Source organism: Nomascus leucogenys, unplaced genomic scaffold, assembly GCF_006542625.1.
Source record: "Nomascus leucogenys isolate Asia unplaced genomic scaffold, Asia_NLE_v1 000381F_48397_qpd_obj, whole genome shotgun sequence".
Lineage (NCBI taxonomy): Eukaryota > Metazoa > Chordata > Mammalia > Primates > Hylobatidae > Nomascus > Nomascus leucogenys.
Genome location: NW_022096345.1, coordinates 35,932 through 48,466, shown reverse-complemented (window position 1 = coordinate 48,466; position 12,535 = coordinate 35,932). Strand labels below are relative to the sequence as shown.

The 12,535-nt window shown below is 50.6% G+C and overlaps 1 protein-coding gene across 3 annotated transcripts; it reads right to left on the bottom strand.

Moving 5' to 3' along the window:
* Nucleotides 1-4,449: 4,449 nt before the first annotated feature.
* LOC115833888 (rab-like protein 2A) lies at nucleotides 4,450-12,508 on the bottom strand. 3 transcript variants are annotated; one of them, XM_030808704.1, is made up of 5 exons: nucleotides 12,318-12,508; nucleotides 11,014-11,174; nucleotides 6,750-6,779; nucleotides 5,466-5,545; nucleotides 4,450-4,612 (listed from the first exon to the last, which is right to left on the bottom strand). In XM_030808704.1, exons 2-5 carry the CDS (start codon nucleotides 11,115-11,117, stop codon nucleotides 4,476-4,478), a joined length of 351 nt encoding a protein of 116 aa, XP_030664564.1. In that variant the 5' UTR covers nucleotides 11,118-11,174; nucleotides 12,318-12,508; the 3' UTR covers nucleotides 4,450-4,475. The 3 variants fall into 3 exon arrangements, with proteins under 3 accessions (XP_030664564.1, XP_030664563.1, XP_030664565.1); XM_030808703.1 differs by having other exon boundaries at nucleotides 11,014-11,170; nucleotides 12,318-12,500; XM_030808705.1 differs by lacking the exon at nucleotides 12,318-12,508 and adding an exon at nucleotides 11,868-11,952.
* Nucleotides 12,509-12,535: the final 27 nt, after the last annotated feature.

Below are 12,535 nucleotides of genomic sequence, written 5' to 3'. Positions count from 1 at the left end.
TTTTTTTTTTTTTGTAGAGGCAGGCTCTCCCTATGTTACCCAGGCTCATCTCAAACTCTTGGCCTCAAGGGATCCTCCCACCTGGACCTCTAAAGATGCTGGGGTCACAGGTGTTAGCCACCACAACCGGCCTTCATTTCTTTTTTTTTTTTTTTTTTTTTTTTTTTTTAGAGGGAGTCTCACTCAGTTACCCAGGCTGGAGTGTGGTGCATAATCTTAGCTCACTGCAACCTTTGCCTTCTGTGTTCAAGTGATTCTCTTGTCTCAGCCTCCTCAGTAGCTGGGACTACAGGTGTGCGCCACCATGCCTGGCTAATTTTTATATTTTTAGTAGAGACAGGGTTTCGCCATGTTGGCCAGGCTGGTCTCGAACTCTTGACCTCAAGTGATCTCCATATATGGAGTCTTGCTCTGTTGCCCAGGCTGGAGTGCAGTGGCGCTATCTTGGCTCACTGCCACTGCAACCTTCACCTCCTGGGTTCAAGCGATTCTCGCCTCAGCCTCTGGAGTAGCTGGGATTACAGGTACGCATCACCACGCCTGGCTAATTTTTATACTTTAGTAGAGACGGGGTTTCATCATGCTGGCCAGGCTGGTCTCAAACTCTTGACCTCAAGTGATCTGCCCGCCTAGGCCTCCCTACTACTGGGATTACAGGCATGAGCTACTGCACCTGGCTGATTTACTTTTAAGCTTTTGTTTATTTCTTCGTTCTGCTTTTTGTTTTTGTTTTTTGAGATAGGGTGTTGCTCTGTCACCCAGGCTGGAGTGCAGTGGCACAATCTTGGCTTACTGCCCCGCGACTCCCTGGGCTCCAGTGATCCTCCTACCTCAGCCTCCTGAGTAGCTGGAACTACAGGCACATGCCACCATGCCTGGCTAATTCTGTTTATTTTTGTAGAGGTGAGCTCTCATTATATTAACCAGGCTGGTCTTGAACTCCTGGGCTCAAGCATCCTCCTGCCTCAGCCTCCCACATTTCTGGGATTACAGGCATAAGCCACTGTGCCCGCCTCTTTAAATTTTTTAAAAGTAATTTTTATGTTTTATTATTTGTAGTTCATAATTGTATTACTTTATAATTTGTTTTTACCTATTTTATATTTATTTATTATTTATTTATTATTTATTTATTTATTTAGAGATGGAGTCTTGCTCTGTTGCCCAGGCTAGAGTGCAGTGGTGCTATCTTGGCTCACTGCCACTGCGGACCTCCACCTCCTGGGTTCAAATGATTCTCCTGTCTCAGCCTCCTGAGTAGCTGGATTACAGTGCGCGCCACAACGCCTGGCTAATTTTTGTATTTTTAGTAGAGACAGAGTTTCACCATGTTGGTCAGGCTGGTCTCGAACTCCTGACCTCAGGTGATCTGCCCGCCTAGGCCTCCCAAAGTGCTGGGATTAAAGGCATGAGTCACCGTGCCCAGCCTGCTTTACCTATTTTAAAAATATCAGCAAGAAGGATGAGCCCTGCAAACCAGCTCTAAGGGCAGAACTCTGAAAGACAACTGAGCTGCTGCAGTGAGCCTTCATGCCCTTCACAGGAGCTCCTCCGAAGTGTCTCGCCCAAACTGCCCTAGTACAACAGTCAGTGGGTTAAAGTTACAGACAACCACCGCCTGTAACTGCTGGCACAGCTGACCTCACTTCTAAATCACCCAGCTATTTGTGCAAGCAACATGGTTCAAGCTCAGGCTAGGGGCTCGCCCTGTGTGGTGGTGAGAGGGTCAGCAGCTGTCACATCTCAAGAGGCGGCAGGAAGTCTATGTGGATTCTCTTTCACAGGCCAATTTCAATGAATCACCAGGTTGCCTTGAATTCCCGATGAAGACTCCTTATAAAGGATGTCTGTAACTAAACTTCTGGACTCTGCCTCACACCAGGCACAGATGCCTTTTGTCCAGGTCTGGTTTCCTGAGCACCCTTTCCTTGTTTTGAGAGCTGAGGAAGAGCTGGCTAGAATGAGAAGCATCCCCATCTCAAGGTTTCAAGGTGGAGGGTCGAGCCCTGGCTCCGTCTCTGACCCTCAGCTCCCCATGTGGTCAGAAGGCAAGTGCTTTCTACCAGCCAGGCCCGTGCAGCAGACTGGGGCTGGTGGCAGGCACCTGCAGACACAGGCATGGTGGCAGGAGAGACACCCAGGCCTTCAGAAGAGGGTCTGAGGGGAGCCCACGGAGATGCCTCAGATGCAGGAAGCAGTCACTCCAAGGGCAAAAGAGAGGTGAGCTCAAAATACCAAATGCCACTGTAGGCCTGAAACCAAACTGGCTAGGACCAAGCTCCTCTGCTCTTGAGGGTCAGACTTCTGCACTACACTGCCCCCATTTGCCTTGCCCGTCATCCTCTTGTTGAGTACCTTAACAGTTATCAGAGTTAAAGCTTTTGGAATTTTTCAAGGGATTTTGTTCTTAAGGGGCAGTCGGGGGAATTAGGTGACGAGCTCCTTCCTTTACCATCTGCAAAGGGTCAGAAGGGAAGAATCCTCACTGTCCTCACCACTGGTGTCTGTACTGTGCCCACCAGTCAGTAAGTTCCTGGGGGCAGCACTTGTGTCTTTCCACCTTGGCATTCCTGGCATCCTGCACATGTGCATCACAGATAATCCATGTTGTGGAAGTGATCAGTGGTGCAGGAGCACACAGGAAAGGGCAATTCTAATGACAAACATCAGAGCAGGCTGCATGGAGGTGGTGGCATTTAAGCAGGGCCTGAAAAATGAGCAGAGTTTCAAAGAAAGGGGTGTGAGCTGGGGAGAAGCTGAGGGAACAGCATGAAGGAAGGTGTGCAGAGGAGCAGGTGACAATGAGCAGAACACAGCAGCTCCTTCTGGATCGCCTCTGCTATTGCTTCTTACAGATGAGATGACACCTACTCAGCCATGCATCCCTCTCAGTGCCAAGCTAAGGCCGTGCATACTTACAATCACTAACTGGGAGGTAGGGCTGGAAAGGTGGGTGTCTAAATGCTATGGGGTGCCATGGCAGACTTTATTAATATATGCCAACAATGGTGGCAACCTGTCCATCCCATGTGTTCTTGTAATCGTGTGACTCTGGTTCCCCACTGAGAGATGCCATCTGTTTCTTCCCTCTGTGACTATGGCCAGAGAGATGCCACGTATTCCACGGCTGGGCCATAAAAGGAAATATAAGTCCCACTGGGTTCTCTTTGGATACTTGATCTTGGGATCTTGGCTGACACTCTGTGAGCAAACCCAAATCAGCCCAACTGACAAACTGCAAAGAAAACGGGGAGCAGAACCTGCTGGCGGTCTAGGCAAGTACCAGTGTGTGTGTGTGGGGAGATGCCCCAGGCAGTTCCAGCCTGGAACCCAGCCTTGGAGTCTTCTTAGCTGAGACTTCAGACATGGATTCCCAATCCATCAGAAAATGGTTATTTTGTACCACCAAGTTTTGGGGTTTTGTGTTAAAGCAAGACCTTGATTGCTATTCCAAGAAGTTTTAGTGACCGAGGTTTTCACTTGGTGACAATTGCTAGGGTTAAGAATTCAGAAGACTAGTCTATTACTTTCTGCATTGTTGATGGCTGATATTCATGAAAATGTGGGGTTTTAAAATTTTATTTTATTTTTTATTTTTTTTTATTTTTAGATGGAGTTTTGCTCTTGTTGCCCAGGCTGGAGTGCAATGGTGTGATCTCGGCTCACTGCAACCTCTGCCTCCCGGGTTCAAGTGATTCTCCTGCCTCAGCCTCCCAAGTAGCTGGGATTACAGGCACCCGCCACCATGCCCGGCTAATTTTTTGTATTTTTAGTAGAGACGGGGTTTCACCATGTTGGCCAGGCTGGTCTCAAACTGCTGACCTCAGGTGATCCACCCATCTTGGCCTCCCAAAGTGCTGGGATTACAGGCGTGAGCTACCGCGCCCAGCCATGAAAATGTTTTCTAAGCGGCCCAAAAGAAAAACATGCTCCTTTTCAGCATCTCAAAGTGGTGGCCTGAGAACCAAGCCAGGGAATTCACGGGTAGGAACCTCTATAGGACACAGAGCTCCCTTTCCTCGGCTGCATTTCAGGCACTCACCACACCCTGGCCACCGGGGTGGAACCCTGAGGATTGCGTCCTAGGCAACAAACTGGGAGGCTTGGCAGGAGGCAAGGGGCTGGCCTGAGAGAGAAGGTTCTCTGGGACCCGCAGCATGCGCCGCCTAGGGAAACGCAGCAGGCAGCAGTGGAGGGAGGCCTTGGGAGCTTGTCCGACAGGGTAGGTCCATCAGAGGGACTGTGGCCCTGTCTCAGGCACATGTTTGCCTCTTGGATGCTACACCTGATGTTGAAGCCCCGAGCTTGCTGTTCCATCTTTTCTCCACCCATCCCCACCTACAGAGAGCTCACCTGGCACTTTCTCACTAAGAAGCTCTGGGGAGCAGGTGTGGTTTGAAACATCCCGGGTGACCCTAAGCCCCCCTCCCACAACACCCAGACTTGGTTACAAGGGCCCAGGGCTGCCAGGCTCCTCACCCCTCAGGCCAGACTTGCCCAGTGCCTTTATCCACCTCCCCCCCGTCTCGTACCATGATGCAGGCGTGGGCCTTGTGGTAGTAGGAGGCACGCATGCTCTGGAACCGCTCCTGGCCTGCCGTGTCCCAAAAGTCTGCAATGTGAACACAGCTCTGACTGCCTGTTGGGGCTGGAGGTCAGAGAGACCCACATGCCTGGTGCATTTCTGTGCAAGTCACTAAAATACAACACATGTGGCACAAGCCACAGCACGTGTGTGAGTGTACAAGGGGAGCACAGGGAGAAACAGAGACCACACAGCCCCACGCGTGTGTCTTCAAGACAGTGTACCTGAGTGTGATGTGAGAGGTGTGTGTTCACCTGTGTGTATGGGAAGACAGTGGGTCGGGGCCAGGAGGAAGGACAACACACTGGAAGCCCAAGGAGGGAGAAGATAGTTCCCCGTTTCCCACGTGACATGCAGGGTCCTCTAAGTTCTAAACTAGTCCAACTGCTCACGTGCACTGACCACAGATGGTAGACAGAGTCAGGCAGGCTGTGTGCCTGGCCAAGGAGAAGATTACGACCCGATGGAAGGCCACAGCCCGATGTGGGAGATCACGTTCTGACCACATTTATTTTTTTAAACTGGCTGAGTAAGAACCCCTGAAGCTAGGAAAACTACTGCCTCGTCGAAGGCCTCTCATGTTCTTCTTCCCTGAGGTGGGTACAGTCCCCTGACTTCTCCTTTCATGAACCCTGTCCTGCACAGGTGCTGGCCTGGACACCAGGTCAGAGGGCTGGGACGTGGCCCCTGCATGCCTCCTTCCACCCTCTAATGGCCTCCTGGCTCCTGGCTCTCTGGGTTCTCTCTACCGCCCCTTGTCCCTGCCTGGGGTCTCATTTTCTCCCTCTGGACTCTCTCCTTATGAACCTTCCCTCACCTCCCCTCGTCTCCCATTTCCTCTTTCCTGAGGGTCAGCATGGCTTGGCCCTGTGCCACTTACCCACAAGGATGGTCTTGCCATCTACCATGGCTGTGTGCTTGTACAGGGTCAGGGCGTACGTGGACAGCTGCTGTGGCTGACTGCACTCAGGTTAAGGACCAAAACCAATAAAAGGGGAGGTAAGGAAGGAGTGGGGAGCAGGGGTGTTTGGTTTGATGAAATGGATCCTCTCCCTCCTCTTCTCTTTGGAGTTATTGAGATTTTAAATCAAATGAATGTTGCAGACAGAGGATCAGCTTCACATACCACTGGTACAAGCTCCATGGAAGGGTGAGGGGTGGGAGAAGATGGGAGTGTGTCCTGGCCATCGAAGTCTGAGGTAAAACATAGAACAGGATTTTACAGACAAGGGTCATAAAGGGCATCATGCAGTTGGAAAATGCAAATGTGGGTACCCCAACTCAATCATGGATGGAGCTTTCGCAGACTAGAAAGGAAACCCTAACCCTAGGTAGCAACATGACCATTCCAGGGACGAAAGCTCCCACAAGCCATACAGTTGACAAGCTGTCAATCAATTTGGAGTCTGCCTACGTGTGAAACCCTGAGAAAAAGGGTTAAACTCTGGGGATTAACACCTTCCGAGGCTGCAAGAAGCTGGACAGTGTAAAAAGCAGAGCCAAATGACGCAGGTGGGCTGGCTGTGCAGGAGCACTTGGTACAGGTGGGGTAACACATACTCAGATCTTAAGGCAACTGAGCCTTGGGGTGCCGAGCCCAGGACAGGGAGCACCAGGCTCCAGGGGCTCTTCCCACCTGTGGTTCTCAGTGGATCCACCTGGGAAGCTGTTTAAAAATCTCCCAGTTGTGGGGAGGAACTCACTCCAAACCTATACAATATAACAATTCATGGGAGGAGGGTGGGGCTGGCAGCTTCTATTTTACAAAGTTCGTTCATATTAGAGAGTTTTTTTTTCAATAGTAGGGGGCCCAAGCTTTGAGGTTAGAGAGGTTAAATGACTTGGCCAGCGTCAGAAGCTACTGAGGAGGAGGAGGTGGGGTCTGAATCCAGGCATTAGATCCAACCCATTTGCTGTTTGCCATTCTACTGCCCTCTTAATATAAAACAATCCAAATATGAGTAAGCTCCAAAATATACAGCACTGATTGTGCAATGCCACGTGGGTCAATCGGCAAGAAACAAGTGCGGAACAAAACCTGCGTATTCACTTACCCAGTCCTCCTTCCTGGGCTGCTGGTACAAAGGGGTGGGCAGTGGGACACCGATGCATGAGCGTGGGAAGACCCACAGGAACAAGGGGTATTTCAAACCTTGAAGGATACAAGCTATCCATGAGAAATCTCTCCATGAGTCTGTAAGCAGAACAGGCAAGGTGGTCAGATGGCGTCTCCATCTCTCCCTTGTCCCAAACTTTATCACCCTGAGGCTGACAACCTGGAAGCCACCTGTGGCTTCCCTTCCCCCTTTCACTCCACAGCCACACAGTTTCCGGGTCAAGTCTGGAATCTGGGAATCAGCATTACCAACCCGTCATAACAAAACAGCTCCCGTCGCTATGAGTCCACACACCAGCCCACGTGAAGCTCTCACATCTGTTCTTTCCACCACAGCACAGCGCTGCACATACAATTACCCTTGTGTTATGCACAGGGAAACAGAGGCCAGGCCAAAGCTGTGCCTTCCGTTCAAAAGCCATGTCCCGGCCGGGCGCGGTGGCTCACGCCTGTCATCCCAGCACTTTGGGAGGCTGAAGTGGGTGGATCACTTGAGGTCAGGAGTTTGAGACCGGCCTGACCAACATGGTGAAGCCCTTGTCTCCACTAAAAATACAAAAAATTAGCCAGGCGTGGTGGCGCACGCCTGTGATCCCAGCTACTCAGGAGGCTGAGACAGGAGAATCTGCCTGATCTATTGGTTACTGAGAGGACTATCTATTCTGAATGTGGTCAGTTACCCTGTGAAAAAATTAGGCAGACTTGGTCACTCCTCTGTGCAAAACCATCCAGTGGTTCCCCATTTCTTTCAGTTCAAACTCTCCCATTTCTTTTCTCTCCCTCTGTTCTAGCCACTGGCCATATCTGCAAGGCTTACTCCTTGCTTTTTTCAAGTCTTTGACCCAATGTTACCTTTACAACTCGGCCTTCCCTGACCACTCTCTTGACACTGCAACCTTTTTTCCCTCATGTTTTGAAGGGTCACTGCTTGCCTGTCTGTCAGCGTAATACACTCTAACCATGATTTTATACTTCTGATATTTAAACTACAGCTTCAATTGTAAAGGAGGATAGATTTTATTTGTAACTATGAAGAAACAGCACCCTTACTATAAAGAAAACACATCATCTTCTTAGATGACGTAGAAAATTACACAAAGAAATTACCGCAGCCAGAGGTCAAGATGGTAAATGAAAAAGACTCAAGCTCAGAACACTGTCTTGAGAGGGCACATGTTCAGGAAGTGGAGGAGGAGGAGGAGAGATCCATAAACTTGCCTCATCAGAGCAGAAGCAGTGAAAGAATAAAAACACAGGCACAGAGGGACTTTCTTAAGGAAAAGTTGCCTCTGGAAGACAGAATGAAGGAGAGAAAAACAAGCCCCAGAGACTCATTCCCTCCCAACATTCTGCAGCTTAGCAGAGAAACAGCTCGGCAGGCCTGAGCTCAAAAACAGAGCAGGCCTACCTCCGGGGCTCTAGGAAGCTGCCTCTGTCTCTGTCACATACACAGACGTTCCCTGACTTCTTTTCCCAAAAATACTTAGAGTAGGCACTGGTTACTGTTGGCCTAAGCACAACTCCCTCAGGATAATGAGAGCTTGGGACCCAGGGAGTCACATGCTTTGACTTTTCTGCTTGTAAATTTCCCCCATCACCCTACTCTGTACTCACCATGTGGCCTTAGTTGGGGGTGGGGGGGTGTGTCTTTGCCCTCTTTGCACAAGGATGATAGGCAATTATTAACGGGAATGGAAGACCCTAAAGGCCAAGTTAGACAGCTATCAAAGAAAAAAGACAACACATCTGGACCTAACTACTCTTAAAGATGGAATCAGACAGCCACGTCTTGTTGGCCGGGTGCGGTGGCTCACACCTGTAATCCCAGCACTTTGGGAGGCCAAGGCAGACAGATCACTTGAGGTTAGGAATTCCAGACCAGCCTGGCCAACATGGCAAAACCTCTGCTAAAAATACAAAAAAATTAGCTAGGCATGGTGGCGCATGCCTGTAATCCCAGCTACTCAGGAGGCTGAGGCACGAGAATTGCTTGAACCCGGGAGGCGGAGGTTGCAGTGAGCCGAGATTGCACCACTGTACTCCAGCCTGGGTGATAGAGCAAGACTCTGTCTCAAAAAAAAAAACAAAAAAAACACCATGTCTTGCCATGTCTTGTTATTAAGCAGTATGATCACCTGGGGTCAAAAGAAATCTGGTCGGGCGTAGTGGCTCACGCCTGTAATCGCAGCTCAGGAAGGTGGCATGTGCAGGAGCAAAGGAAAAGCCTTCCACAGGAGGCAGTGCCCAGGTCTGAGGACACCTGTTCACAGGGGGTAGGGGAGCTGTCATCAGAGCCCACCAACAGAGCCCTGGGTGAAATCAAGAAGCATGAACATGCTGCATGAGAAAAAAAAAAGGCACCTTAAAGAAAGCCTGGTGACTGGGGCTGCTACCGTTGTAAATTTCTGAACTGTGCAGGAAGGCCGCACTGCCTCAACATCGCTATCTAGAAATGAGGCCGTGTACAACAGATGCCCTTCAGATACGATGAACACAGGTGTTAACTTTTTTTTTTTTTTGAGACAGGGTCTTGCTCTGTCACTAGGCTAGAGTGCAGTGGTGCAATCATAGCTCACCACAGCCTGGATGTGTTAACCTCTTAATGGGTGTTTTAGCCCAACTGAGTTTAGATTCATAGGTTAGAGACACTGAAAACTGGCAGATAATTCTTGAGTCCAATCAAAACTGAACCACGGTGTTCTCATGCACTCACCTTCCCTCAGATGCACTGTTTCCATCATGGTCTTTGTATCTGGGACAGCCTTGTTCCTGAGATACTGCTAGTGGATGAAGACTGGCTTGTTTTCTAATTCTTGTGTCTGTGGAGGCCAATGTTATGGTAATCTCTGACGTCAAGTTAACTACTTGGATTCTTATTTTTTGTTGCTGTTTGAAATGAGGCGTATAAAGAGACTAGCATTGAACTTGGGAGCTGGGTAGCACTGAGTTAGTGGGCAGGCCACCTTACATCTCATAGGAAGATACATTCTCGGAAAGTTCTGTTTGTTATTAAAGTGGCAATTTGCTCTCCACCTGCCTGCCTGCCTTTTCTATTCTCTCTTTGTTGTTTTTAAACTTGAGTGGGGATAAAGGGGGTGTTATTTATTGAGTAACCTTCCCAAACTACAACACCTACCCTCACTTTTATTGTACAGGCATGCTGTTGAGGATGGTCAGAGTAACTATAAAATACTAAACCAGAGGCCGGGCGCGGTGGCTCACGCCTGTAATCCCAGCACTTTCGGAGGCTGAGGCGGGTGGATCACGAGGTCAGGAGATCGAGACCATCCTGGCTAACAAGGTGAAACCCCATCTCTACTAAAAGTACAAAAATAAAATTAGCTGGGTGTGGCAGGCGCCTGTAGTCCCAGCTACTCGCGAGGCTGTGGCAGAAGAATGGTGTGAACCCGGGAGGTGGAGCTTGCAGTGAGCCGAGATCACGTCACTGCACTCCAGCCTGGGGACACAGCGAGACTCCGTCTCAAACAAACAAACAAACAAAAAAATACTAAACCAGAGCTGCAGTGTGTGATTGTGTGGTGGAGAAGAGAGAGAGAATTCAAATTCATGGAGATGACCTAAAAACCAGCAAAGCCCCCAGAGAGTTATTCAGAGCTACCTGAGTCAAAGGACACGATGATAAAAATGAAGGTAGAAAGCAAGGTGGGCCTGGAGTACTTGGGAGATAAGCATAAGCAATTCTCTGGGCAGGGGCAAGTGTACCCTCATGCTATGAAGGCAGAAATGGACATGTGCCCTCACCAGTCCTAGGCGTGAGAAATAGGATGTCTCATGGAGACAGGCTGCCAGTAGCGCAGAGCCTCCCTTCACCTCTCCGGGCGGCATGTAGGCACCGAAACTCATTAAAAGAATAAGCCAATCTTCACGATGATTATAGTCAATCGTCAGTTCTACCGAGTTTTCTCTATTTCAGAGAGTCCCTCCAAGAAAGCATCTTTACCACCTTTACCCAATCTGTCACGGCGGCATAGTCACTTTTCTCTTTCCATTCCCACTCCCCACCCTTGCCATCCCTCAGCTCACAAACCACATACAATGTCCTCAGTTGCTCCACACGTTCTCTCAGGGCTCAGAGGAAACACTCAAATTCCTCAGTCCTTATGACCTGCCCCCTCCACCCAACACACACAACTGCTCACGTGATTCCCCTCATTCCCCCATGAACATCTGGGCTCCAGCCAAGACTGCTCCACCAGCCCCAAGAAGCCATGCTCCTCTGCCTCTGGAGGACTTTTTGAATGACCCAGACCCTCTCTGGGGCTGGCATTTATTCCCTAATCTCCCAACATACTTGGATTTGCCCACTGCGCTGTCTCCCAGGCAGATGATCTTCACGTTGTCATCAGCATACTTCCCTTGGTCCAACTCACTGGGTTTGGTTCTGTCTTCTGCCATTGGCTCCTAGCTGTAGAGAGGGGTCCAGCCCAAGGGAGGGGAGGGTCTTGTCACTGTCTGGGAAGATCAACAAGAGGCTGTTGTCAGAGATAAGTCCCCTCAACCAAATCTCCAGCTGTACCTCCATCCAGACTGCTTCCCTCAGTGCCGGACTGAGATATGGTAAGCAATTGACTACTAGACTTGGAGTAGCAGAGTATGACACACAGGCATCAATAATAGGTTATACACAAATACTTAAGTCCTGTGCACCCCAAATGCTGCTCCTCACATTACCCATTTGCACAAGACATTCACCAGGCATCCAGTGCCAAAGGCTGTGTGCACCATAATCTCTAGCTCTGTTTTACTCTCCTCACACCGAAACATGACTTTGCAAACATTCCTGAGAATGTAACCACAGTCCAGACTCTTAGCTAGGTGGGCACATAGAAATGATATGATGACGAGATAGCAGCAATAGGTGAACCTTACTGGGCATTCACCATGAGCAGACGTCGCACAGGGTTCAGAGGATGTAAAACACAATGATAGCAGAGTCTACTGTGGTAAGAGCTACGACAGAAGTATGCACACGGGTCAGGGGTAGAAAATACCAACAGGGCCCCCGAGTTTTCCTGACTGTGCCACCACACAGCTACTGCTTCTGCACAGCCAAGGACTTCGCCTTGTTTATCCAGGGACACAATTCCTGGGAAGTGGCAGATGCCTGGAAAGCATGATGAGAGGTCTGCCCCCTGTCACCCGTACCCTGTAGAGAGAGCGACAGAAAGCCAAATCCAGCTGCATGGCCCCATGCTTGAAGAAGTTCTTTCTTTCGTTTAGAGATAGGGTCTCACTCTGTCGCCCAGGGTGGAGTGCAGTGGCGCGATCACGGCTCACTGCAGCCTCCAACTCCTGGACTCAAGCGATCCTCCCTCCTCGGCATCCCTGAACTATAGGCGTGAGCCACCGCTTACGAGCGAGGACTCGCTTGTCGCTGTCCTCGAGATCTAAGTGGGCAAGCTATCTTTATGTTTTTGGCCACCAACCATGTCCAGGCATCGCCAGGCTGCCCGTCCCGCCCCCCACAACAGCCTCGCGAAACCACCTTTCCGTGCTTCCCCCGACCGGTACGCCCTCCCGCCCACACCCCTAGGGCGGCCTCGGAGGGGCTGTCCCCGCGTGCTAAGCCAGCCACCGGGGCGGATTTGCCCTCACGTGCGGTTCCGAGTGAGGGCTGGAGAGACCAGGGACGCTGCGGGTCGGCCCGCTGGCGGCCAGGGGCCCCTCGGGCCCTGCCGCCGGTCTCGACTCCGCGCGCTCTCGAACCCCGCCCAACGGCCCAGCTGGCGCTGCAGCGCACTCCGCTTCCGGCTCGGCCCGCGTCCTCGCAGCTGCTACGCATCCGCGCAAGGACCCCGAGGGAGGCTGCCCGG